This window comes from Microcebus murinus, chromosome 25 (assembly GCF_040939455.1).
Source record: "Microcebus murinus isolate Inina chromosome 25, M.murinus_Inina_mat1.0, whole genome shotgun sequence".
NCBI classification, from domain to species: domain Eukaryota; kingdom Metazoa; phylum Chordata; class Mammalia; order Primates; family Cheirogaleidae; genus Microcebus; species Microcebus murinus.
The window spans coordinates 18650359-18673607 of NC_134128.1; the positions used below are offsets into that span (position 1 = coordinate 18650359).

Here is a 23249-nt window from a genome sequence, read left to right on the forward strand (position 1 = left end):
GCTAGGCTGACGCCAGGGCACTCTAGCCCAGACAACAGAGTGAGACTCTCCCCCACCCCCGAAAAATCAAGTAAGGACTGAGAATGCATATTTCCTTGGACTCAGCAGTTAAGGGGGTGCCAGGGAAGTCGGTAGGATAGGGGAGGCGAGGGCAGGCTGAAGCCGGTGTCATAGCAGCTGGGAGGGAAGGAAGCAGAACAATGACCACAGACTGTTCAAGAAGCTCTGCTGGAAAAGCAAGGGGAGACATGGGTGGTAGTTAAGAAGAAAGAAACAGAGGAAGGATTTTTAAAGATGTAAGAACCCTGAGGTTCTCTATGTGCTAAGAGGAAGGAGCCCATGGAGAAGAAGACGAAATTGAAGACCTGGAAAGAGGAGAGATAATTTGTGGACTGAGAGTCCAGAAGAGGCAGGGAGTGGGGTTGACAGATGGGCCAGGGGGTCATCCAGGTTGGGCTGAGAGATGCTTCCTCCCACAAGGAAGCCAGGAGAGTGAGCAGAGTCATACTTGGGTCTAGACGTAGGTAAGTTTGTGAGTAAGGGAATGGAAGCCGCTCCTACCTCACCTTCTCAGTGACAAATAAAGGTAAGCATCAGTTGAGGGTGACGGTGGAGGGTCAGGAATTGTTCTGTGACAAGTCAAAGGTATTGACTGGGTGGTATTAAGAGAACAGGACAGGCTGGGCGCGGTGGCTCACGCTTGTAATCCTAGCACTCTGGGAGGCCGAGGCGGGCGGATTGCTCAAGGTCAGGAGTTCAAAACCAGCCTGAGCAAGGCACCGTCTCTACTATAAAAAATAGAAAGAAATTAATCGGCCAACTAATATATATATATATAAAAAATTAGCTGGGCATGGTGGCACGTGCCTGTAGTCCCAGCTACTCGGGAGGCTGAGGCAGTAGGATTGCTTGAGCCCAGGAGTTTGAGGTTGCTGTGAGCTAGGCTGACGCCACGGCACTCACTCTAGCCTGGGCAACAAAGTGAGACTCTGTCTCAAAAAAAATAAAAATAAAAAAAAGAGAACAGGACAGGCTGAAACCAGGAACCTCAAATGGAACCGTGGTGAGATCGCGTCCTGCTAAGTTCAGAAGGCCTGGAAACATCATTCTGTTGTCCTGATATAGTTGGGGGTTTGGAGAACAAGCGCAGCGGTTAATAAGGGTGCAGAAAAGTTGCGGGAGGTAGTGAAACTGGTTGCAATGAAGGAGTCTGACTGGGAAGTGAGGAAGGCAAAGGCAGAAGGGACTGATTAACTGAGAAAAAAACGGAGAGGCAGAAGAATCCAGAGTCAGACTGGAGTCAGAGCTACGACAGCGAGCGTGAGAAAGGAAAACGGCTGCAAGGAGAGGTGCTGATGGCCAGGACGCTGGATACTGGAATTAAGATTTTAGAGGCACAGCAGCAGCTCGTGCAGGTGATGGTCTTAGAGTAAAGAAAGCCACACATGGGCATTCCATCTCCCATTTAGAGCGGCAGGAACTGCCATGGAGAAGAAGATGGTGACCCAGACGGCAACTCTGCCCTCGGGGAATGAAGTGAAGGTCGCTGCTGACTGCAGTGAGGTCCTCCAGGGGCTTGCCAGCTCAAGATGCAGTCCCAGTTACACGGGAGGCCAAGGTAGGAGGACGGGTTGCGCCCAGGAATTCAAGGCTGCAGTGAGCTGTGATCACACCACTATGCTCCAGCCTGGGTGACAGAGTGAGACTCTGTCTCTAAAATACAAAGAATGAGAAAGGAACCCCACCTCACGCAGGCAGTTCACCGCCCGCCCGGGGTGGACGAGCCGTACCTGCGGTGCTGAAGGGTCCCTGCAGGGTCTGCACCAGGGCTTGGATTTCAGGTACATTCTCCAGCAGGGCTTGTCCGGCCAAGAGCGGGTTGATCTTGGCCGCTTTGTGACCATGCTCACAATACGCTGTCACCAACCTGGCAAGGCCGTGATCAACTACATTGGAGGGAAACAAGGCAAACACTTAAGGAAATGCCCGCAAACCACAAAAATCAGCTTTTCAAAGAAGCTACTGCAGCCTTAAGCGATGTAAATGGCTCCCACCCACCACCTCTGCGGTTTTCAGGAGAAAGAGCATCAGAATCCAGGTAAAAACACATTTATTTCCCTAAATTGATCTCATGATAGCTAAAGTTGGGGGGGGGAGGAAATAGAACTAACTATGAGTACACATTTGTAAAAATAATTATGCATATAGATAAATATTGGAAGGAAACACCCCAAACTGAAACTAACTTAAAATGCTCGGATTATGGATAGAGTCCTCTTTTTCTCCTAGTTATTTGAGAGATTTTTAGATCTTATATTTTCGAAGCTTCCAGTATCATCTACTAAACCATTAAAACGTCTTTAGTGGGTAAGAACAATAGCAAATCTACAAGGCTACCACCATGCACACAGAGATCTAGAAGCCATGTTGAAATTAGGCTGTGCACGGTGGCTCATGCCTGCGGTCTTAGAGCTTTGGGAGGGTGGAGTGGGGGAAATCACTTGAGGCCAGGAGTTTGAGATCTGCCTGAGCAACATGGCAAGACCCCACCCCTACAAAAAATTTTTTTTAATTAGATAGGCATGGTACCATGCACCTATAGTCCCAGCTAGTTGGGAGGCTGAGGCAGGAGGATTGCTTGAGCCTAGGAGTTTGAGGTTGCTGTGAGCTATGAAAAAGAAAGAAAAGAAAACTTCCTCTTAATTAGAACATGGACACGGGAGTCAGCACAAAAGGACACTGTTCACCCCAAAGAACATGCATCATGTACTACTCGAGCAGAGCTAGAGAGAGGGAGATTCCCGCCCACGCCTGGGCACATCTTCTATCCATCCTGGCATCCATGTTCGCTCAGACCCTCATTTCATTGCTTGAGTTTCTTCTACTAGAGTCAGTCTCTTCTCCCTTCCCTTTCTGCCTCCAGCTCCTCCGCTGCGCCCTCCTGCACAGGCACAGTTTCACGATGAACAGACCTCCTTACATTCATATCCTCTTGCCTGAACATTCCTAAGCTCCTGGTCTTCACTGGAACCCGGCTGTCCCCAGCGGTCATGTTACGGTGACATGGGAGCCAAGTCCCACTAACAGCCGAGCCCTACAGGCCCACCTTCTGCCAACACTCCCTGAGGTCGCTCTGGTTTACTCTCCGCAGCCAGACGCATCCTCCAGTTTTAGGAGACACCCTTGTATCTGTTAAATAAAGTCCTGTCTTTCTTTAAAATAGCCAGAGTTGGTTTCTGTTGCTTGTGACCAAAAGAACCTTAGCTACTAATAATACAAAAGAAAAAAAAATTGTTTCAGTTATGATAGGGATATCTATATCAATTACTTTATCTCTGCTATATAAGCAAACAGGGGGTACTGAATAATGTTTTGTTTTCAGGAAGAAAAATGCTCCTGTTAGCCAGCATGAAGTACACTGCCAGGTAACTTAGACTAAACTTAGTACTTAAATTAAAAGTCAAATGTGGTTATTTTTCGTCATCTGATCATAAACAGCCTCCCCCCTCAAAATAATCCAGACCACATCCACAGTTCTATTTTCATTCAAGGCAGCATATGCTTAAAGTGGGAGCACTGCGTATCTATAAAAACATTAGACTTCCAAGAAAGGGAATTTCATAATTCGGGTCCCTTAGGGCTCTATTAAAATGCGATGGCTTCCTCTAACTTCACCTTAGGAACTTCATATATAACCACATTAAAAGCCGAATGACTTTGTACCAGAATACAATATTCTGTACAATAAACTCAGATAGACTGAAACCATGCAACTGCATTCATTTTATATAATACCTTACATTCCCACCTCAAACATGACAGCTTTATAAAGCAAATTTATTTTGCCAAGCACTTTTCTTGCAAAAAAACCCCCAAACTTTAAATAGAAAGTTTGTTGTGGTTCTTTCAGCTGTTTCCTAATCTTTTCTTTTTCTTTTTTTTTTTTTTTTTTTTTTTGAGACAGAGTCTCACTGTGTTGCCCAGGCTAGAGTGAGTGCTGTGGTGTCAGCCTAGCTCACAGCAACCTCAAACTCCTGGGCTCAAGCAATCCTCCTGCCTCAGCCTCCCAAGTAGCTGGGACTACAGGCATGTGCCACCATGCCCGGCTAATTTTTTTTTTCTATATATATTAGTTGGCCAATTAATTTCTTTCTATTTATAGTAGAGACAGGGTCTCGCTCTTGCTCAGGCTGGTTTCGAACTCCTGACCTCGAGCAATCCACCCGCCTTGGCCTCCCAGAGTGCTAGGATTATAGGCGTGAGCCACCGCGCCCGGCCCTAATCCTTTCTTAAATCACTGCCCAGATACATAAGGAAGGGTCACAGACTGAGAATAAATGATACTGGCCATTTATTGAGTACTAACTTTTGCTGCACACTGTGCTGGATTTTTTCAAACACATCATCTTACTTAATCCTGCAATGACTCTGAAGCAGGTGTCTGTATCTGCATAAGGTAAACTGAGACCCAAAAAGGTTAAGTGACTTGCAAAAGGGGACACCGCCTAGTAATGAAGAAGCTGGAATTTGAACTCGTGTCTTTGACTTCATTATTGCATTTCATCTGCTACACCCAACAAAAGTTGAAAAGAAAACTCCTGAGCTTATAGTAAAAGGGATGAGAGAACTAGACATCATCATGAAGACATTTTTTTTTTAAGTACAAGAGCTAATGTTTTCAGCCTGCTTTGGTCTGCATTTGTGCTCAAGAATTATCTACATTTTCAAAAATCTCTAATGCACTCAGATTTTCCCCAAACTGTTTTCCCGAGACTCCAGTAAAAACTTCTGTTCTTCCCAATATGCCACATCCCTACAACCTCGCTTCAAATACCCAAGTTCGGTGGCAAACCTAGTAATCACTAACACTCTGAAATCCTGTGACCCCATCTCCAAATGGTCTCTAAACTCTGCCACTTTTTATAATGGAGGTTCCAAAACCTCTATGATAAAATTTATACCCTTGAGGCCGGGCACAGTGGCTCACGCCTGTAATCCTAGCACTCTGGGAGGCCGAGGTGGGGGGGATCGCTCAAAGTCAGGAGTTCAAAACCAGCCTGAGCAAGAGCGAGACCCCGTCTCTACTAAAAATAGAAAGAAATTAATTGGCCAACTAAAAATATATAGAAAAAATTAGCCGTGCATGGTGGCGCATGCCTGTAGTCCCAGCTACTCGGGAGGCTGAGGCAGGAGGATTGCTTGAGCCCAGGAGTTTGAGGTTGCTGTGAGCTAGGCTGACGCCACGGCACTCTAGCCGAGGCAACAAAGTGAGACTCTGTCTCAAAAAAAAAAAAAAAAAAAATTATACCCTTGAATCACCACTTCTAAACCAATCTCCATTTTAAGTTGGGATTATTGATAAATAAATTCAAGCTTCCTTGGAAATTGAGGTTTGCAGAGGTTAAAGTACAAGCTGTTACTAATAGCTAGCTACAAAAAACAGTCATCACACACGGGTCAAATTTTAACTAGTGAAACCACTGCCATCTGAAAGGTTACTAGAAGCAAATTCAATATCTCTTTAAAGCCATAATACAAGGGAAATGTTAGTGAATAATGTGGTCATTCTATGTGGTGTTATGTTAGTGAATAATGTGGTCATTCTATTTTAGCCAAGATAAACATATGCAGAAAGAGGTCCAGTGAAGGGTGGAGAAGAGGGGAGGCTCTGTAACCTTGACTATCTCTCCTCTCATCTCACCATGTCATCTCTGACGTGGGAGATGCCATGTTCTAGCAAGGTTGGTCCTTTGATTTACTTTGCCAATACCAAAAAGTTCTGGACATGATCTATCACAGGAACGCAATCATTCCTCTCAACCAAGATGGTACCGTGGGACAACTGACAGACATCATGAAAAAGACTAAAGCCATTCAAATCGTGTCGTTGGCCTCCTCAGCCTCAGTTCTAGTTACTGGAACTGTGACCATAAGCAACACTTACACAGAAGTTAAGGAAAGACCCATAGAGTCTCAAGTGTCATCATCAGCAAAAAAAAAAAAAAAAAATTATTACTTTTTCTAAAACATAATAATAGTGTATTGTGCAATATATAAAGACTTCCTTTCTTGATACTTGATGTTACATCTGTACTTGCGAAATTCAAATGCACTAAATGTCACAAATAGCGTATACAGGCTGGGTATAGTGGCTCACACCTATAATCCCAGCATTCTGGGAAGCCGAGGTGGGAGGATTATTTGAACACAGGAGTTCAAGATCAGCCTGACTAGGCCGGGCTCGGTGGCTCACGCCTGTAATGCTAGCACTCTGGGAGGCCGAGGCAGGTGGATTGCTCGAGGTCAGGAATTCAAACCAGCCTGAGCAACAGCGAGACCCCGTCTCTACTATAAATAGAAAGAAATTAATTGGCCAACTAATATACATAGAAAAATTAGCTGGGCATGGTGGCGCATGCCTGTAGTCCTAGCTACTCAGGAGGCTGAGGCAGAAGGACTGCTTGAGCCCAGGAGTTTGAGGTTGCTGTGAGCTAGGCTGACGCCATGGCACTCACTCTAGGCTGGGCAACAAAGCGAGACTCTGTCTCAAAAAAAAAAAGACCAGCCTGACCAAAAGTGAGACTGTCTCTACTAAAAATAGAAAAAACTAGCCGGGCATGGTGGTGTGTGCCTATAGTCCAAGCTACTCAGGAGGCTGAGGCAGGAGAATCACTTGAGCCCAGGAGTTTGAGGTGGCTGTGAGCTAAGCCGATGTCACGGCACTCTAGCTTGGGCAACAGAGTAAGACTGTGTCTCAAAAAAATATTTAAAAATAAAATAAATTAATTAAAGACCAGAGTTTTCAGGCTTAAAAACTTTTGTCTAGATAAGATTTTTTTTTTTTTTTGGAGACAGAGTCTCACTTTGTTGCCCAGGCTAGAGTGAGTGCCGTGGCGTCAGCCTGGCTCACAGCAACCTCAATCTCCGGGGCTCAGTGATCCTCCTGCCTCAGCCTCCGAGTAGCTGGGACTACAGGCATGCGCCACCATGCCCGGCTAATTTTTTGTATATATATATTTTTAGTTGGTCAATTAATTTATTTCTATTTTTTGGTAGAGACGGGGTCTTGCTCAGGCTGGTTTCGAACTCCTGACCTTGAGCAATCCGCCCGCCTAGGCCTCCCAAAGTGCTAGGATTATAGGCGTGAGCCACCACGCCCGGCCTAGATAAGATTTTTGACTGTGGCAACTTGCTCATAGAATAACCAGAAATAAAAAGACTGCCGACTTACAAATTTTGTAAGAGAATTGTACTGCCAAAGAATTCCCCCTAAAGTAACTCTCAAGCTCCAGATCTTATCAAAATAAAGTAGCCTGTTGAGCTGGGCACCATGGCTCACATCTGCTGTCCCAGCTACTCAGGAGGCTGAGGCAGGAGGATAGCTTGAGGCCAGGAGTTCAAGATTAGCCTGAGCAACATAGGAAGACCCTGTCTCTAAAAAAAAACAAATAAAAATAAAGGAGGCTATGGACGTTGTACAGCCTCAGGGGAGGTGCTACTCTGCAGATACTTCCACAGAAGAAAGCAGATAAGGAACAACCCATAAGGCAAAGCCAAGGGGAAAGACAGAAAGCAGAGTTGACAGGCCAAATAAACTACATAGCCAGATGAAGGAACTTTTATCATTCCTCCCCAAGAGGATTTGATAACTGTTTTGAACCAAGGACTGCAGCAGAGTCCGCATTCTTCAGATAAGAATTCCCTTTGTCTATTGAATGTGCACATATTGGGTATATGGCAGTTCATAAAATTCCGGACCATAAGCAGCTATAGCCAGACCTGCTGGAGAGGACTGCACCTTCTCTAAAGGGAATGAACTTCAACCTGGATTCAGGAACTGAATAGAGTAGAAAGAATACATTGTATGTATGAAAAGAAAAGCTTAGGCCAAAGGGGTAGAGTGTGATGGAGACTATGTTGTTTTCCAATATCTATTTCCTCTTCTCTCTCAAATTAATTTTTAGCTGGTACCTGGCTACCCTAAATAAAGACGTGCTGTCCAGTTTCCCTTGCAGGTATGTACAGACTCGTGACCAAGTTCTGGCCAGTGGGATGTGACCAGAAGTGATCTACGCAACTCTCCTTCCTCCTTTCTCTCACATAACCTAGTAGGATATAAGGATCTACAAGAAGAGTTAGTAGAAAATAATTTTCTGAAACGGTAAGAAAAAATGGTCAGAGATCTACATGCACTGGTAATCTTGAAGAAAGTTACAAAACGGCCCACTTGTCTTTAAGTTTTATTCAAAGTACTATAGAAAATAAGGAAAATGAAAATAAAGTTACTACTCTTAGCAATAAAATTGTTTAAGCCAGGTCTTCCAAATATGCCACAAACAATGGTTTCCCAGTAGTGACTTTACTCTCCCTGATACCACCCAAGATTGCACTCTTGGACTGCAGTTCTGACTCCAGACTGAACTTTCAGATTTCACCAAGCACAAGTTCACTGCTAGTGACCAGGAGGGAAACGACTTGATGGGGGAAGAGGGAGAGGGTTGTATATAAAATCAATTCCAGATATATTCTTCAAACCAGTCCAAAGCTCCCAAGATGATTCTGATACAGTCTTCCAGTTGAGAACCACGAGCCGACAGTTTTCCAAAGCAAGCCTTAGTTCTAAGCTACTAGACTGTTGACAGGATTCAAACTGAGCTGGCGTTGTGAGGAAAACTGGCAAACAAGATCACAATAGTTGTGCACTAGCACACACTCGCATGATCTCAAGTGCAGAAAGGATTGTTAAACTTGTCCTGCACATGTATACATCCCTTATGGAACAGTGTTTAGCCAAGGGTGGCCGTGGACCTCCTGCTAGACAATGATGGAGGGTGCCTGATAACATACATAATCCTGAACCTCATCTCAGATCACTGAACTAGAACTGTGGGGAAAGAGAGGGAGGGATACTGGGAACTGGCATTTTAAACATTTAAATCACTTTGCATATTTAAGTCTGAGAACAATTGCCATATAAAATTCTGGACACTCAATCTGCAAGATGAAATAAAATATCTATAGTCTTACCTAAGTCAAGGAATTAACAATCTAGTTGGCCAAAATACCTTCCCTAAAGAAACTCCATTGCCGTCCAAAGAGTAGAGAGAGAAATGAGGTTTACTCTAAATGCCCCCTGGGGGGGGAAGAGGAAGCTATGGAGGTTTCAGTAGGTAATGCAAGATTCAAAGGTCAGGTGTTCAGATGATGAAGGGATCTTCAACGTTAATCTAATAACTGGATCAAAGATGCCAAATGATTTTCCTCTAATCATCAATTTTGTATTCATCTTCTACTCTATGACGATAAAGACATAATAACTTTATAGAGTATAAACCACATGTCCCTTGAACATGAGCGTGCAACAGAGGTTCTAAGAACTGATATTCATGACTGCTAACCCATTAAAACCACCAGTAGTAATATGGTTCTAAGTTTAACCAAGAGTTTTAAACCCTGAAAATTTTTTTCCTTTTTTTTACTTCAGCATATTATGGGGGTACAAATGTTAAGGTTACTATATTGCCCATGCCACCCCTCCCCCCTCGAGTCAGAGCTTCAAGCGTGACCATCCCCCAAACGTTGCACATCTCACTCATTATGTTAAACCCTGAAATTAAAAATAACAGGCTAGCAAGGTAGAGGAGACAAATACATAATAAATATTAATACCAGGCCGCCGTCCAAGACAGCAAACTAACTGCCCTCTTCTCCCAAGCAGCACGGTCTTGGACCCCACGCCTGCTCACACTGAAGCCTCATCCCAGATGGCCCTGGAAATGTATCCTAGAGTCAACTCCAGGAGCTGGGAGGCTTCTGGAATTTAACTTTTCCCACAGTCCCGCCTCCGCAAAGAGCGAGGTCCCCACGTGTTCACAACCCAAGAACAGAAAAGACAATTGCTTCCCAAACCAGGCCCGAGCTAGCAAGACGCGAGACCGTCCAGGCCAGGAACTCAAGGGTCCCCAACTCCAGAGGGTGGAAGTGGGGTGACCCGACGCAGACAACACCCACGCCCGCCTGGCCGTGCTGGGCCCTCCTCCTCTTCCTCCCCACGGCCGCGCACGCACAGCGCGGCCCCCATCCCCGACCCCGACGACCCCCACCCCGGCAGCGCCCCACGGCACGCCGGGCAGGGAGGCTGCCGCGTCCCAGCCCCCACGCCACCGCCCGGGCCCCGTCCCCGACCTGGGGGGCGCGCCGGGCTGGCCCGGGGCTCCCGGCCCTCGGGCTTCCTCGGCCGGTAGCCGTAGACGCCGCGCTCGGTCTGGTAGCCGCGCCAGAGCAGGAGACGGGGAGCCCGGCCAAGCCCACGTCGTGCTGCCGTCACCGCGGCCGAGGCCATGTCCGCTCTGGCCCCCGGGGACAGCAGCGGAGGACTGGGGGGCGGCGGCCGTCGCGGAGAGCTCTGGGGGTCGGGCGCGGACAGGGGGATCCCCAGCGCGCCGCTAGGGAGGCCGGAGCCCCGCCCCCGGACGACACCCCCGCGCCTGATTGGCCGAGGGGCCGGTCCCTCGGAGCCAATCCGGGCAGCGGCCCTTGCGGCGAAGCCACGCCCCTCGTCGGGGCGGGACCCGAGGGCGGTGCCAGGGGCCGAGCGGCCCGGGCTTTGGGCTACGCGGGACGTGAGGGCGCCGCGGAGCGTTATCCGCTTTCTCCTAAAAAACTACAGATGGCTGTGGAGCTCACGGTTTCCCGCCACGAGTGTTCGCCCGTCACCCCTGAGGGCTGGAAGCCTCAGAACCCGACCACGCAGACCCAGTCTATGATAGAAAGTGTCTGCGACTGAGACCGAGGGACGCAGAAAGTAAAGGTAAATTGGGGTAGCTAGAAAATCAAAATTCCCGGGTTTTTTCCCTTTAGAAACATTGAGAGAGAAAGAAGCAGCTAGGGGAGAGGGAGCATGGAAGAAAGGGTTAGAACAGAAGTCAAAAGAAATTGGATACAGCAAATCATCACAAAAAAATGAAAAAAATTTAAAATATTTTTTTTAAATAAAAAAATAATTGGACATGGACATGGACGGTTACAGCAGTGGAGAGATAGTCGAGATATTTGAGAGTCTCGGTTGGTCTATCTCTGAGTTTCCCAAATGATTTTATTCCATGTCGTACCTTTAAGTTTGCCAGTATGGACAGAAGGGAGGTAAGGGGGTCTGCCTTCTTCCCTGGGCAATCATGCTTCATTCCAGCCGGTTGTGCAGCTATATCCCAAACTCCAAAGAATGTTATACATACCAGCCCCAGATATCCTCCTTTCTCATTCATGCAGCCAATATTCCCACAAAACACTCCGCTAGGCTACAAAGATTAACAAGATACAGTGTCTGCCATTAGTCAGCTCCCAGTCTAGCCCTAGACTGAACCTTACACACACAGTATGACAGCCGCTGTGACACAGCCACTTGCAAGAGCGCTGCAAGCACAGATACAGTGTCTGCCATTAGTCAGCTCCCAGTCTAGCCCTAGACTGAACCTTACACACACAGTATGACAGCTGCTGTGACACAGCCACTTGCAAGAGCGCTGCAAGCACAGAGGAGTAATGAAACCCACCTTTATAAAATTAATAAAGGGCCACAAAGTGCAAAATGTGATATGGGAAATATACCGTGTGTCCCCCCAAATAAGATCTACCCATAAAATAATCCCTAGCAGGATTTCTGAGCATTTGTGCAATAGAAGCCCTACCCCCAAAATAAGACCTAGTGATGGGCGTGGCTACGAAGCGCATCTGCACAACCGCATGTTGGTTGTGCAGATGAGGAGCTGGAAAGAAGACGAGCAGCCCTTCCCATCTGCCCCATGAGAGCTCTATTACTCAACATGAGAGATTGGGGCCAATGGTTCTAAAGGAAATAGAGTCGCAAGAAATTCAGGATGGAATTTGGGGTTTGGATGCTGTTCCAGAAGAAGACAACTTAACTGTATTTGAATAAATGTAGATTGTTGTACCATACTTAAAAAAAATAACACATCCCCTGAAAATAAGCCCTAAGGTGTCTTCTTGAGAAAACATAAATATAAGACCCTGTCTTATTTTCGGGAAAACACGGTATACATAACCAGCTGCTGTCCCCTGGCTTGCTTTCCTATAATTGTTTACTACTCAGGAGTCATATAACTGTGTCCATAAGGATTGATTCTCAGCTTTCTTTCATAGCTGCCATAGATGACATCACCCTTGCAAAACCTGAGGCTATTTTTTTTTTTTTTTTTTTTGAGACAGAGTCTCACTCTGTTGCCCGGGCTAGAGTGCTGTGGCATCAGCTTGGCTCACAGCAACCTCAAACTCCTGAGCTCAAGTTATCCTCCTGCCTCAGCCTCCTGAGTAGTTGGGACTACAAGCATGTGCCACCATGCCCGGCTAATTTTTTTCTGTATATTTTTAGTTGTCCAGTTAATTTCCTTCTATTTTTAGTAGAGACGGGGTCTCCCTTTTGCTCAGGCTGGTCTCAAACTCCTGAAGCTCTAAGGATCCACCCACCTCGGCCTCCCTGAGTGCTAGGATTACAGGCATGAGCCACCGCGCCTGGCCCTCAGGCTAGTTTTTGATAGCTTCCAGGCCCTGTGTTAGTGGAATGGCTTGACCCACCGGGTGGCCTATATCAAGGAACTGACTCAACTGGTCTTGCGACCCCCATCCAAGAACTGACTCAGCAAAGAGAGCAATTTCTACATCTCTAGGTTCCGCCCAGAACCCAGCCAATTAGCAGACCCAATTGCCTACCATAGCATTTTGCCAGCCAAACTATCTTTAAAAACACTTACTCCCAAATTCTCAGGGAGACAGATTTGAGAATTTCCTCCCATCTCCTCGCATGGTGCCTGTGATATTAAACTCTTTTCTCTGCTGTAACCCCTGCTGTCTCCGTGTATTGGCTTCCTCTTGAGCAGGGGACCATGAACCTCTGTAACAGTAACATCCAGCAGAGACAACTGTGTCAGGGGAACCTCCAAGTGGAAGGGACACTAAAACAGAATCTAGAGGGATGAAGAGTTAGGCAAATGCACAAAGAGAAGAGCATGCTGAGGAGAGGGAAAGGCGTGAAAGTTCGAGACAGGCTTCCCAGCATGGCACATGATTCCAAAAGACTGGAAAATTGTGTGTGAATTAAGAGAAGGCAGCGAAGGGTAGATGCAGGATAACTGGCTGATTAAGATAGATTTGAGTAGAAAGGAGGGGGTTATTACAGGATCAATGTCCCTCGAGATCCCAGAGAAGACGTGATCCACAAGTGGAAAGGTCATCCTTAGGCAGGAGCGTGAGGACATTTCATACGGTGTAAGAGGAGGAAAGGAAAAGAATCAGGTACATACTCAGGTGGGTTAATAAATTTGATAATGGGAAGATGAGGAAGTTCTTTCTGACTCTACCTTTTGGTGAAAAAGCAAGATCAGCAGCTGAAAGAGGGAGTGAGAAGGTATGGAAGGAGATTTGAAAAGGAAGAGAAGGTGTGAAATAAAGTGCTGGGAAAGTGAACTGAGTGGGAACTGTCATTATTTAGGGGATACCAAAAGTCTGCTGAACTTTCAAGACCAATCAGAATGGTTGTGAGTTTTTTTCCCAGATATATTTACCTCCTTTTGTAGGTACAGAGTGGGCAGGAGTTGAATGTGACCAAGGATGAGGTTTTGCTAAGCAGTATGTTGGAGATCTGGGGCAAGGCAGTGTTCACATTGACACTGGAATATAGGCTAGATCAGGGGAAGTGGAAGGGAGGTTTGCGTTGAAAAACTGATAGGGTCATGGATCGAAGGTGCCAAGAAGGCAGAGAGTTGTGAAGTGATGATAACAGTGTAAGTGAACTGGTTATCAAATAGTGGTATGCCTGAAATTGAGATTTTGTACGGAAGGTAGGAATTGGTACTACAGGGATAGAAACTCCTTGTTTTATTATTATTATTATTATTTAGACATGGGGTATCACTCTTGTCACCTGGGCTAGAGTGCAGTGGCATCATCATAGCTCACTGCAGCTTTGAACTCCTAGATTCAATCCTTCCACCTTAGCCTTCAGGGTAGCTGGGGCTACAAGCACATACCACCACATCTGGCTACTTTTTTTTGTTTTTTCATTTTTGTTTTTTCTTTTAACTTGAGAAGGTGCATGATTGATTTTTCATTTTTTTAGAGACTGGGTCTTGCTATGTTGCTCAAGCTGGTCTTGAACTCCTGGCCTCAAGCGATCCTCTTACCCTGGCCTCCCAAGTCGCTGAGATTACAGAAGTGAGCCACGATGCCCAGCTCAGAAACCCCTTCTTGAAGCCTGTGGACCTCAGCTAAGCACCACTAACTCCGATTGGCAAAGTTCAAAATGTTTCCAAAGGTTTGATAGGTCATGGTAAAGGTATGGGCAGTAAGTACTCTCACTGTTGTTACAAATATAAAATGGTACAAAGTCCATAGGGGGAAAATTGTTAGTATCTTACAAAATAATACACATTCCATTTGACCCAGCAGTTCCACTTCTAGAAATTCATCCAAAGATAGACTTTCACACACAATTTTGTACCTATAAGAATATTCATTGTAGTAATTGTCTATAATTTTTTTAAAAGATTATGATTACCTAAATATCTAAAAGTAGGGGATTAAATAAATTATAGTCCTTCTCTACAATAGAATACTGTAGAGCTATAAAAGAGAATGAAGCAGCTCATTATGCATTATGTATCCAATTGGAACAATTCCTAAGACATATATATATATATATATATTTTTTTTTTCTTTTTGAGACAGTGTCTCACTCTGTTGCCTGGGCTAGAGTACAGTGGCATCAGCCCAGCTCACAGCAACCTCAGACTCCTGGGCTCAAGCAATCCTCCTGCCTTAGCTTCCCAAGTAGCTGGGACTACATGCATGGGCCACCATGCTCGGCTAATTTTTTCTATATATTTTTAGTTGGCCAATTAATTTCTTTCTCTCTATATATATATTTTTAGTGGGGGTGTGTGTGTCTTGATCTTGATGAGGCTGGTCTTGAACTCATGACCTCCTCAATCGATCCTCCCACACCAGCCTCCCAGAGTTCTAGGGTTACAGGCATGAGCTACCACACCCAGCCAGCAAAAGTCCTTTTATTTCTAATGTTTGTTCGGTAACTCTGTGACTCACAGGCCTACTCAACCTGGGAGTGCCGAGATCACAAAGTAGAAACACAACCTTGTTTACTTCATTGAAGGCCAATTGATCATATCTTCATCTGAAGGGAAGCAGCAGGCATCTATTTATTCAGTTAGTTTTTATTGACTACCTCCTGTGTGCCAGCACCATGCTAAGGGCTTTGGGATGCGTCAGTGAAGAAGCCACATGAGGTCCCTGTTTGTAGGAGCTTCCAGTCTCCGAGGGCACAGAACAGTTAAGTAAATAATCACACAGCAATTAATTACGATTGTAACAGTGCCATGGAGGACAAGTGTAGGATGAAACCAGAGAACTGGGGGGATTCCTACCTAGTGTGGGAGATTACGTAAACTGAAACCTTTTAAAAACGAAGTAGGAGTTAGGCAGGCAAATAGAGGTGTCCCAGATAAACAGCTCTGAGGCAAAATCAAGTTCTAACAAGCTGCTGATCCTCTCCCACGGCCTAGCGAAGGAGAGAGTTTATTTTTAAAGTACCATTTTTTTTCTCCCACCAGTTTCTCTACTTACCCGATGGTCTTGCTTTCACTTTGCTTCCTCTGATGTCATTTCACCATTGTCACAACAACTGTCCTGTCCACCTCTCATCTTTAAAATTGATCGTGAATGTGCCCCCTTTGGAAAAGGTTCTCCAGGTACATAACCTGTCCCCCGCTGTTCCCTTCCTTGCTTTGCTTCTGGAGCAACTCAGTGGCTGCTGATGCCATCAAGGAACAAACTTGGAAAGCGGAGTTCATTTTTGGACATCACCAGCTATAAGTATGATATTAATCAGATTTTTTTTTTTTTCTTCTTTGAGACAGGGTATCTTGCTGTGTCGCCCAGGCTGGAGTGCAGTGGCCTAATCATAGCTCACTGCAACCTTGAATGGTGGCCTTGATTCAAGCAATCCTCCCTCCTTGGCCTCCTAAAGCACTGGGATTACAGGTGTGGGCCACTGTGCCCCGTCTCTAGCAGATCTTTCAATTGGACAGCTGCATACACCTGTCTGGAGTTCAGAAGAAAGGCAGTAGCTAGAAAAATAAATTTGATAGTTTTCAATGTATACATGTTATTGAGACCCTGCATATAGATGACAGGACCTAGATCTGTAATGCTGAGGAGCTCAGAAATTAAAAGGTTGGGATGAGAAGGAGTTCCAGCAAAGGAGAATGAGAAGTAACTAGAGCATTTCAAGGAAACAAGGCTTTTGGAGAAAAGTATGCAAGTTTGAATTTTAGTTTTGCCAGTTCTTAGCTATGTGACCTTGGATCTCATCTTGGTGTCCGGCTGTCAAATTGAGATAATGAGGCCTAGCTTAGCGAAAGCCAGCACAAGGTTGTGGCTAAGAAACTTTTAATCTAAACCTCCTGATTCCTACTCTTGCCTCTGTCACTTACTGGCTGTGAGCTTGGGCTGGGTCCCTAACTTCTTCGCCCCTCATTTTGCTCATCAGTAAAATGGGCTAAAGAATTGTACCTACCACATAATCCTTATTGTGAGGATTAAATAATGCCCATGAAAAATGTAGAACAATGCCTCTATTCATTCTTGTTTATTCCCATACGTTGCTTTTTCAGTACACAGGTTTCTCTCCCTCTTCCAAAAAAGCATTAATTCACTTGTTAATCCTATCAAAATGTTAGGTGCTTTCTATGGCCCTAGAACACAAGGATTAATGAGATGCAAATCATAGCCTCAAGGAGCTTACAGTCTTATGGGGAAAACAGATAAAAATAAATTATTCCAGTATAATATAGTGAATATTATAATATGGGTGATCAGAGGCTGCTATGGAAACGCAGGTGGGGCCAGGGACCTAACTCAATATATGTAGGGTGGTGGTGATAAAAAATGACTTCTTTGAAGAAATAATCCTTGACCTAACCAGTCTGGAAATATTCACGGGAGAAAGGGCATTCTGGGCAAAGATATAATATTGCACTCAGGGAAGAGGAAGCCAGTATATGTAGGTCGTTATGGCCAGAACCTCGAGGAGTCACAGGAAATGAGACTAGATGTATAGAGAAGAGCCCATGATTAAGAGAGCCTTCTAGGCCGGGCATGGTAGCTCACGCCTGTAATCTTAGCACTCTGGGAGGCCAAGGCAGGAGGATTGTTTGAGCTCGGGAGTTTGAAACCAGCCTGAGCAAGAGCGAAACCACATCTCTACTAAAAATAGAAAGAAATTAGCTGGACAACTAAAAATATAGAAAAAATTAGCTGAGCATGGTGGCGCATGCCTGTAGTCCTAGCTACTCCAGAGGCTGAGGCAGAAGGATCCTTTGAGCCCAGGAGTTTGAGGTTGCTGTGAGCTAGGCTGACGCCAGGGCACTCTAGCACCACCAACAGAAAGAAACTCTGTCTCAAAAAAAAAACAAAACAAAACAAGAGTTCCTTCTAAGGACTCTGAACTTTACCCTGGAAACCAGTGGCTTCCAAAGTAGCTTGGCAGAAAGGAGAATGCAAGAGGATCCAACCATTTATGCAAAAATATTAGACCTTGTATTTATTCTTATATTTTCTAATTCGGGGTGTGTTATAATGCATATATCTGTGCAGTAGCACATACATACACAATTAATATCCAAATACCTACAAATGGGCCTCCCCAAATGCTAGGATTACAAGCGTGAGCCCCACACCTGGCCTCAGTCTCCTTTTTAGAGACTTCTTTATTTGTAAGTTTCTCTAGGCTGAGTCCTGGACTTTCTTCTCTTGCTACATTTTCTTTGGTGACCTCCTCTATTCTTATGGCTTTAAACACTATGTTGATGTATTGTTGATGCAAAGTTTTCACCTTTAGACCAGAGCCCTCCTTCCTTGTGCTCCAACTGCTCATTTGGAATCTGTAGATGGACAACTAGGACTTTCTAATTCTCCAGGTTTTAGCTCAAATTTTGCATCAGTAAAGTGGGTCTTCCTAACTGCTCTAAAATAGCCAATTCCCTCTCTCCAGCTACTCTATATATTACCTTGTTTATTTCCTTTGTAACATTTATTCTAAGCATTTAACTTTTTCCTTTGCTTATTTATCATCTATCTTCTGCATTCTATTGTAGTCTCATTTATTGGACTTTCACTATTTTCCAACACTGTTCTAAAGTACTTTATAAGTATTATGATTTAATTTGCTTTTCTGACTAATTATATTTATTAAAAGCTTAAGACAAAAGAGAGTAATCTCACACTGTTTCACTTCTATTTTGGTGGAATTAAGAGAAGCCAGGGTTTGTAAACTGATTTTCAATCTTAAAGTTCCATGAGAAATTCCAATATGGTCTTGTAGTAAGTACTTTTATGTTTGATATATTTAATATTTACATTTGTTTAAATGTTTCTTGTTGAAGAGACACATCTCAACACATTTATTTTAGAGACTATTAAGTAGAGAGAGGGAAAACTGTTTGAAAAATTTCTACCAGAGATACACCATGAAGAAGTGGGTGTTTAAGAAACAGGTAGCTTAAACAAGCTTAAATTAGCTAAATTAAACATCAGGTTCTAAAAGACTGAAGCTGGATTGGGTCACAGAATAGCACACTTCCAGCTCCTGAGGTCAGGGGGCAGAGGCTGTGATGAGACTGGTTTGCCTCACATGATGATTTTTTTTTCCTTAAACTGAGGGTTTGCTGTGTAATTGTAATCTCTTTCCCTTGCCTTTCCTTTCTTCTGTAAAGCAGCCACATTATAGCTAGGTTTTAAGTAGAGAATAGTACCATGCAGGTCTCTATATAAAAATAAGTAGTAGTTTCTTTTTTTTTTTTTTTTTTCATACAGGATAGTTCTGTCAATTGCAGCAAGCAAAAAGGAGAACAAGGAACAATTTTGAGAATTTTCTTCAACAATTCATTTTGAGAATTTTGAATGTATTTTCAGAAAGCAGTGAAGTTTGAATTGTCAACAGAATCTAAAAATGATGGCCTCTTAAGAACAATGTATTTTTTATAGTTAGAGATTGCAATGATGTCTCCATATCAAAAGGCTTTTGGTGGCTAGCTTGACATCTTCTTTGGAAATGAAATGGTTGGTAGCATTTTCAGTCTATGCAAAAGCTTACATGAAGGCAGTGGGCTACAGCAGAAAGAGCGTGGGTTTTTGGAGTCAGACTTGTGTAGAATACTAGGTAATATACTTACTGGTTTTTTTTTTTTTTTTTTTGAGACAGAGTCTCACTTTGTTGCCCAGGCTAGAGTGAGTGCCGTGGCGTCAGCCTAGCTCACAGCAACCTCAAACTCCTGGGCTCGAGTGATCCTTCTGCCTCAGCCTCCCGGGTAGCTGGGATTACAGGCATGCGCCACCATGCCCGGCTAATTTTTTTTTTTTTTTTATATATATATCAGTTGGCCAATTAATTTCTTTCTATTTATAGTAGAGACGGGGTCTTGCTCTTGCTCAGGCTGGTTTTGAACTCCTGACCTTGAGCAATCCGCCCACCTCGGCCTCCCAAGAGCTAGGATTACAGGCGTGAGCCACAGCGCCCGGCCTACTTACTAGTTTTGTGATCTTGAGTAAATTATTTGATCTTTCAGTGACTCAATTTCTATGAAATGGAGATTATTGTGCTTAAAATTACAAATGTAAAGTAGCAAATGCTCAATCAAAATGCTCTCCCTGTCTTTTTTTTTTGAGACAGAGTCTTGCTTTGTTGCCCAGGCTAGGATGAGTGCCGTGGCGTCAGCCTAGCTCACAGCAACCTCAAACTTCTGGGCTCAAGCAATCCTGCTGCCTCAGCCTCCCAAGTAGCTGGGACTACAGGCATGCGCCACCATGTCCGGCTAATTTTTTCTATATATATTAGTTGGCCAATTAATTTCTTTCTATTTATAGTAGAGACGGGGTCTCGCTCTTGCTCAGGCTGGTTTCGAACTCCTGACCTCAAGCAATCCGCACACCTCGGCCTCCCAGAGTGCTAGGATTACAGGCGTAAGCCACCGTGCCCAGCCATCTCCCCGTCTTTTTTGATCCCTGTATTCACAAGATTTTCTCTTAACATTTGATGAAAGACAAAGATTGACCTCATTTAAGTTGAGAAGGATTTATTTACCAGCAGAGAGGTGAAACTTTCAAACTGCCCTATATAAATTAATGAAGGGGTGCAAGGTAAGAACTGTGGTAGGGGCCTAAACTCTGCAAATGCCCAGACATAGTTAAAAACAATAATAATAACTAGCCATTGTCCCCTAATTTGCTTTCCTATAATTGCTACTAAGGAGTTATGTGGCTGATGGTCATAAAGATTCTTAACTTTCTACACAGATAGCATCACCCTTGTGAAACCTAAGGCTAGGTTTTTTTATTTCGGCATATTATGGGAATACAGATTTTAAGGTTTCAATAAATGCCCATTCTCTCCCCTCCCCCCATAGGTTTTTTTTTTTTTTTTTTTTTTTTTTTTTTGAGACACAGTCTCACTCTGTTGCCCTGGCTAGAGTGCCATGGCGTCAGCTTAGCTCACAGCAACCTCAAACTCCTGGGCTCAAGCAATCCTTCTGCTTCAGCCTCCCGAGTAGCTGGGACTATAGGCATGCGCCACCATGCCCGGCTAATTTTTTCTGTATATTTTTAGTTGGCCAATTAATTTCTTTCTATTTTTAGGAGAGACAGGGTCTTGCTTTTGCTCAGGCTGGTCTGGAACTCCTGACCTTGAGAGATCTGCCCACCTCGGCCTCCCAGAATGCTAGCTAAGGCTAGTTTTTGAGTTATCTTCCAGGCTCTCATTCTAGTAGGTCAGTTGTTCCACTCAGACCAGTCACCCATACTGAGGAACTGACTCAGCACAAGAAGATAATCTCTATACTCCTATGATTCCTCCAACAACCCAGCCAATGAGCAGACCCAACTGCCTACCCCTTTGCTCACCAAACTATCTTTAAAAACCCTTTCTCCCAAATTCTCAGGTAGATTGATTTGAGAAATTCCTCCTGTCTCCTTGCTTTATGTTCTGTGATATTAAACAGCACTGCAACCCAGCTGTCTCAGGATATTGGCTCTTATCTGTGTAGCTGCGGGCAATACAACCTGGTTGGGCTGTAACAGCTTCTTTTTTTTTTTTTTTTGAGACAGAGTCTCACTTTGTTGTCCAGGCTAGAGTGAGTGCCGTGGCGTCAGCCTAGCTCACAGCAACCTCAAACTCCTGGGCTCAAGTAATCCTGCTGCCTCAGCCTCCCGAGTAGCTGGGACTACAGGCATGCGCCACTATGCCCGGCTAATTTTTTTTAATATATATATCAGTTGGCCAATTAATTTCTTTCTGTTTATAGTAGAGACGGGGTCTCGCTCTTGCTCAGGCTGGTTTTGAACTCCGGACCTTGAGCAATCCGCCCGCCTCGGCCTCCCAAGTGTAACAGCTTCTTAAAAGTAGACAAAATGAGAAAAGGAAACCACGAAGAGAAAGAAATTGTGGGTGGTTATCACCAGTATGGTGTTTGGGGACAGTTCTCTTATAATTGTCTATTAATGGTGCAGAATAGCAGTATTCATTTTTCTTTCTTTTACTAACCATTAAATGATTGACCTATTGGTAGTGTTTTTAAAAACATTTTTTTTTCATACAGGAAACATGAAACATTAACACTCAGTATGGGAGAGTAATCTGCCTGCTAAAAATAAATGGGGACTCAAACAGTAAATGACCAGCAATGGGCAAAGGCTGAATAAAAGGGAACTGAGACTTGCCTCAAGTAGGCCAGACACACACTTTCAGCCATTTATTGCAGATAAGCTGACAGCCATTTTAAAAAGTGGGCTCGGGTTCGTATTCAGAAGAAATGACCAGACTAGACTTTTTCTTTTCTTTTCTTTTTCAAGAGTTCCACTTTTTATTGAACATGTTACAAAACAGATTTAGTCAAAAAGACCAAAGCACATGTCTTCATCAGACTCCTCAGATTCTTCTTTGCTTCCACTTTCTTCTTCTCAGCTGGGGCAGCAGCAGTGGAGGGGGCAGGTCCACCAGCCCCTACATTGCAGATGAGGTTCTCCTGATGTTGACATTGGCCAGGGCCTTTGCAAACAAGCCAGGCCAGAAAGGTTCAACATTTACACCAGCTGCTTCTATAAGGGCATCGATCTTATCCTCCGTGACGGTCACTTCATCGTCGTGCAGAATGAGGGCCGAGTAGATGCAGGCGCGGGCGAGTATGGGGCTGGAGCTGCCGGGCGCGGTGCTCGTCACCTCATGAAGTGAGGGCTTCACCCCAGCACGGCCTTAGTTTCCTCGGAAGAACCGAGCACCTTGGAGGCAACTGAGGAAAAAGCTAGACTTTTTCTTTTTTAACAGGTGATTTCATTTGATAATTCAGGGAAGGTCATTCCATTGTAATTTTAAAAATTTGCTTGCTATAACCGCATACTTTGTAAGAACAGTATGGAAAAGCCTTGATTCTTCTTCACTCTGGGATGTCACGTGGAACACCTAAAACTTCTGGAAATTCCCCCCGGGGGCTTTCACAGTCCTTTTGGCACTCTTAAATCTGGACCCATTCATAACCAACATCTACCTTTCAAACCAGCCATATTCCTTAGTTTCTCCAGTTTCTAATTTCCTAAATCTTGAACCTCTTTCCTTCCGATTAGTCCAAACTTTCCCTTGTTAAGGCCGGGGGAGGTGGCTCTCGCCTGTGATCCTAGCACTCTGGGAGGCCGAGGCGGGCGGATTGCTCGAAGTCAGGGGTTCAAAACCAGCCTGAGCAAAAGCGAGACCCACCTCTACCAAAAATAGAAAGAAATTAATTGGCCAACTAATATATATAGAAAAAATTAGCCGAGTGTGGTGGCGCATGCCTGTAGTCCCAGCTACTTGGGAGGCTGAGGCAGGAGGATCGCTTGAGCCCAGGAGTTTGAGGTTGCTGTGAGCTAGGCTGACGCCAGGGCACTCACTCTTCTCCTGGGCAACAAAGCGAGACTCTGTCTCAAAACAAAACAAAACAAAACAAAAACAAAAACAAAAAAACCCAAATAAAAATAAACTTTCCCTTGTTAGACCTCTTTACATTCGTGCCAGCAAACGCCCCTGAGAGTCACGTGGCCAAACTTGTCCTTAATGGCGCTCCGTAATTCTCCTACTATTCCACCACCCTTCCTCGCCTCCTGTTAGCTCCGCCCCGCCCCATTCTCGCTCCCCCCCA

General features: G+C 44.6%; 2 protein-coding genes across 5 annotated transcripts in view; one reads left to right on the top strand and one right to left on the bottom strand.

The window, feature by feature from the left end:
- The window catches only part of DHTKD1 (dehydrogenase E1 and transketolase domain containing 1), a 37226-nt gene extending 26784 nt beyond the window's left edge, over positions 1 to 10442 (bottom strand). The window contains exons 1-2 of the mRNA XM_012740339.3: positions 10186 to 10442; positions 1791 to 1946 (exon numbers count right to left, since the gene is read on the bottom strand). Coding sequence (XP_012595793.1) covers positions 1791 to 1946; positions 10186 to 10342 — 313 coding nt within the window. The 5' untranslated portion in view covers positions 10343 to 10442. The remainder of the gene's footprint in view (positions 1 to 1790; positions 1947 to 10185) is intronic.
- A 143-nt stretch (positions 10443 to 10585) lies between these two features.
- Positions 10586 to 23249, top strand: part of UPF2 (UPF2 regulator of nonsense mediated mRNA decay) — a 115268-nt gene continuing 102604 nt past the window's right edge. For 3 of the 4 annotated variants that reach the window (XR_012914882.1, XM_075997549.1, XM_075997550.1), the window contains exons 1-2: positions 10586 to 10810; positions 14132 to 14356. Coding sequence is in view for 2 of the 4 variants with exons in the window: in XM_075997549.1 (XP_075853664.1) it covers positions 14339 to 14356 (18 nt within the window). In the remaining 2 variants the exon portion in view is untranslated. The remainder of the gene's footprint in view (positions 10811 to 14131; positions 14357 to 23249) is intronic. The other variant, XM_075997554.1, reaches the window with a different exon arrangement.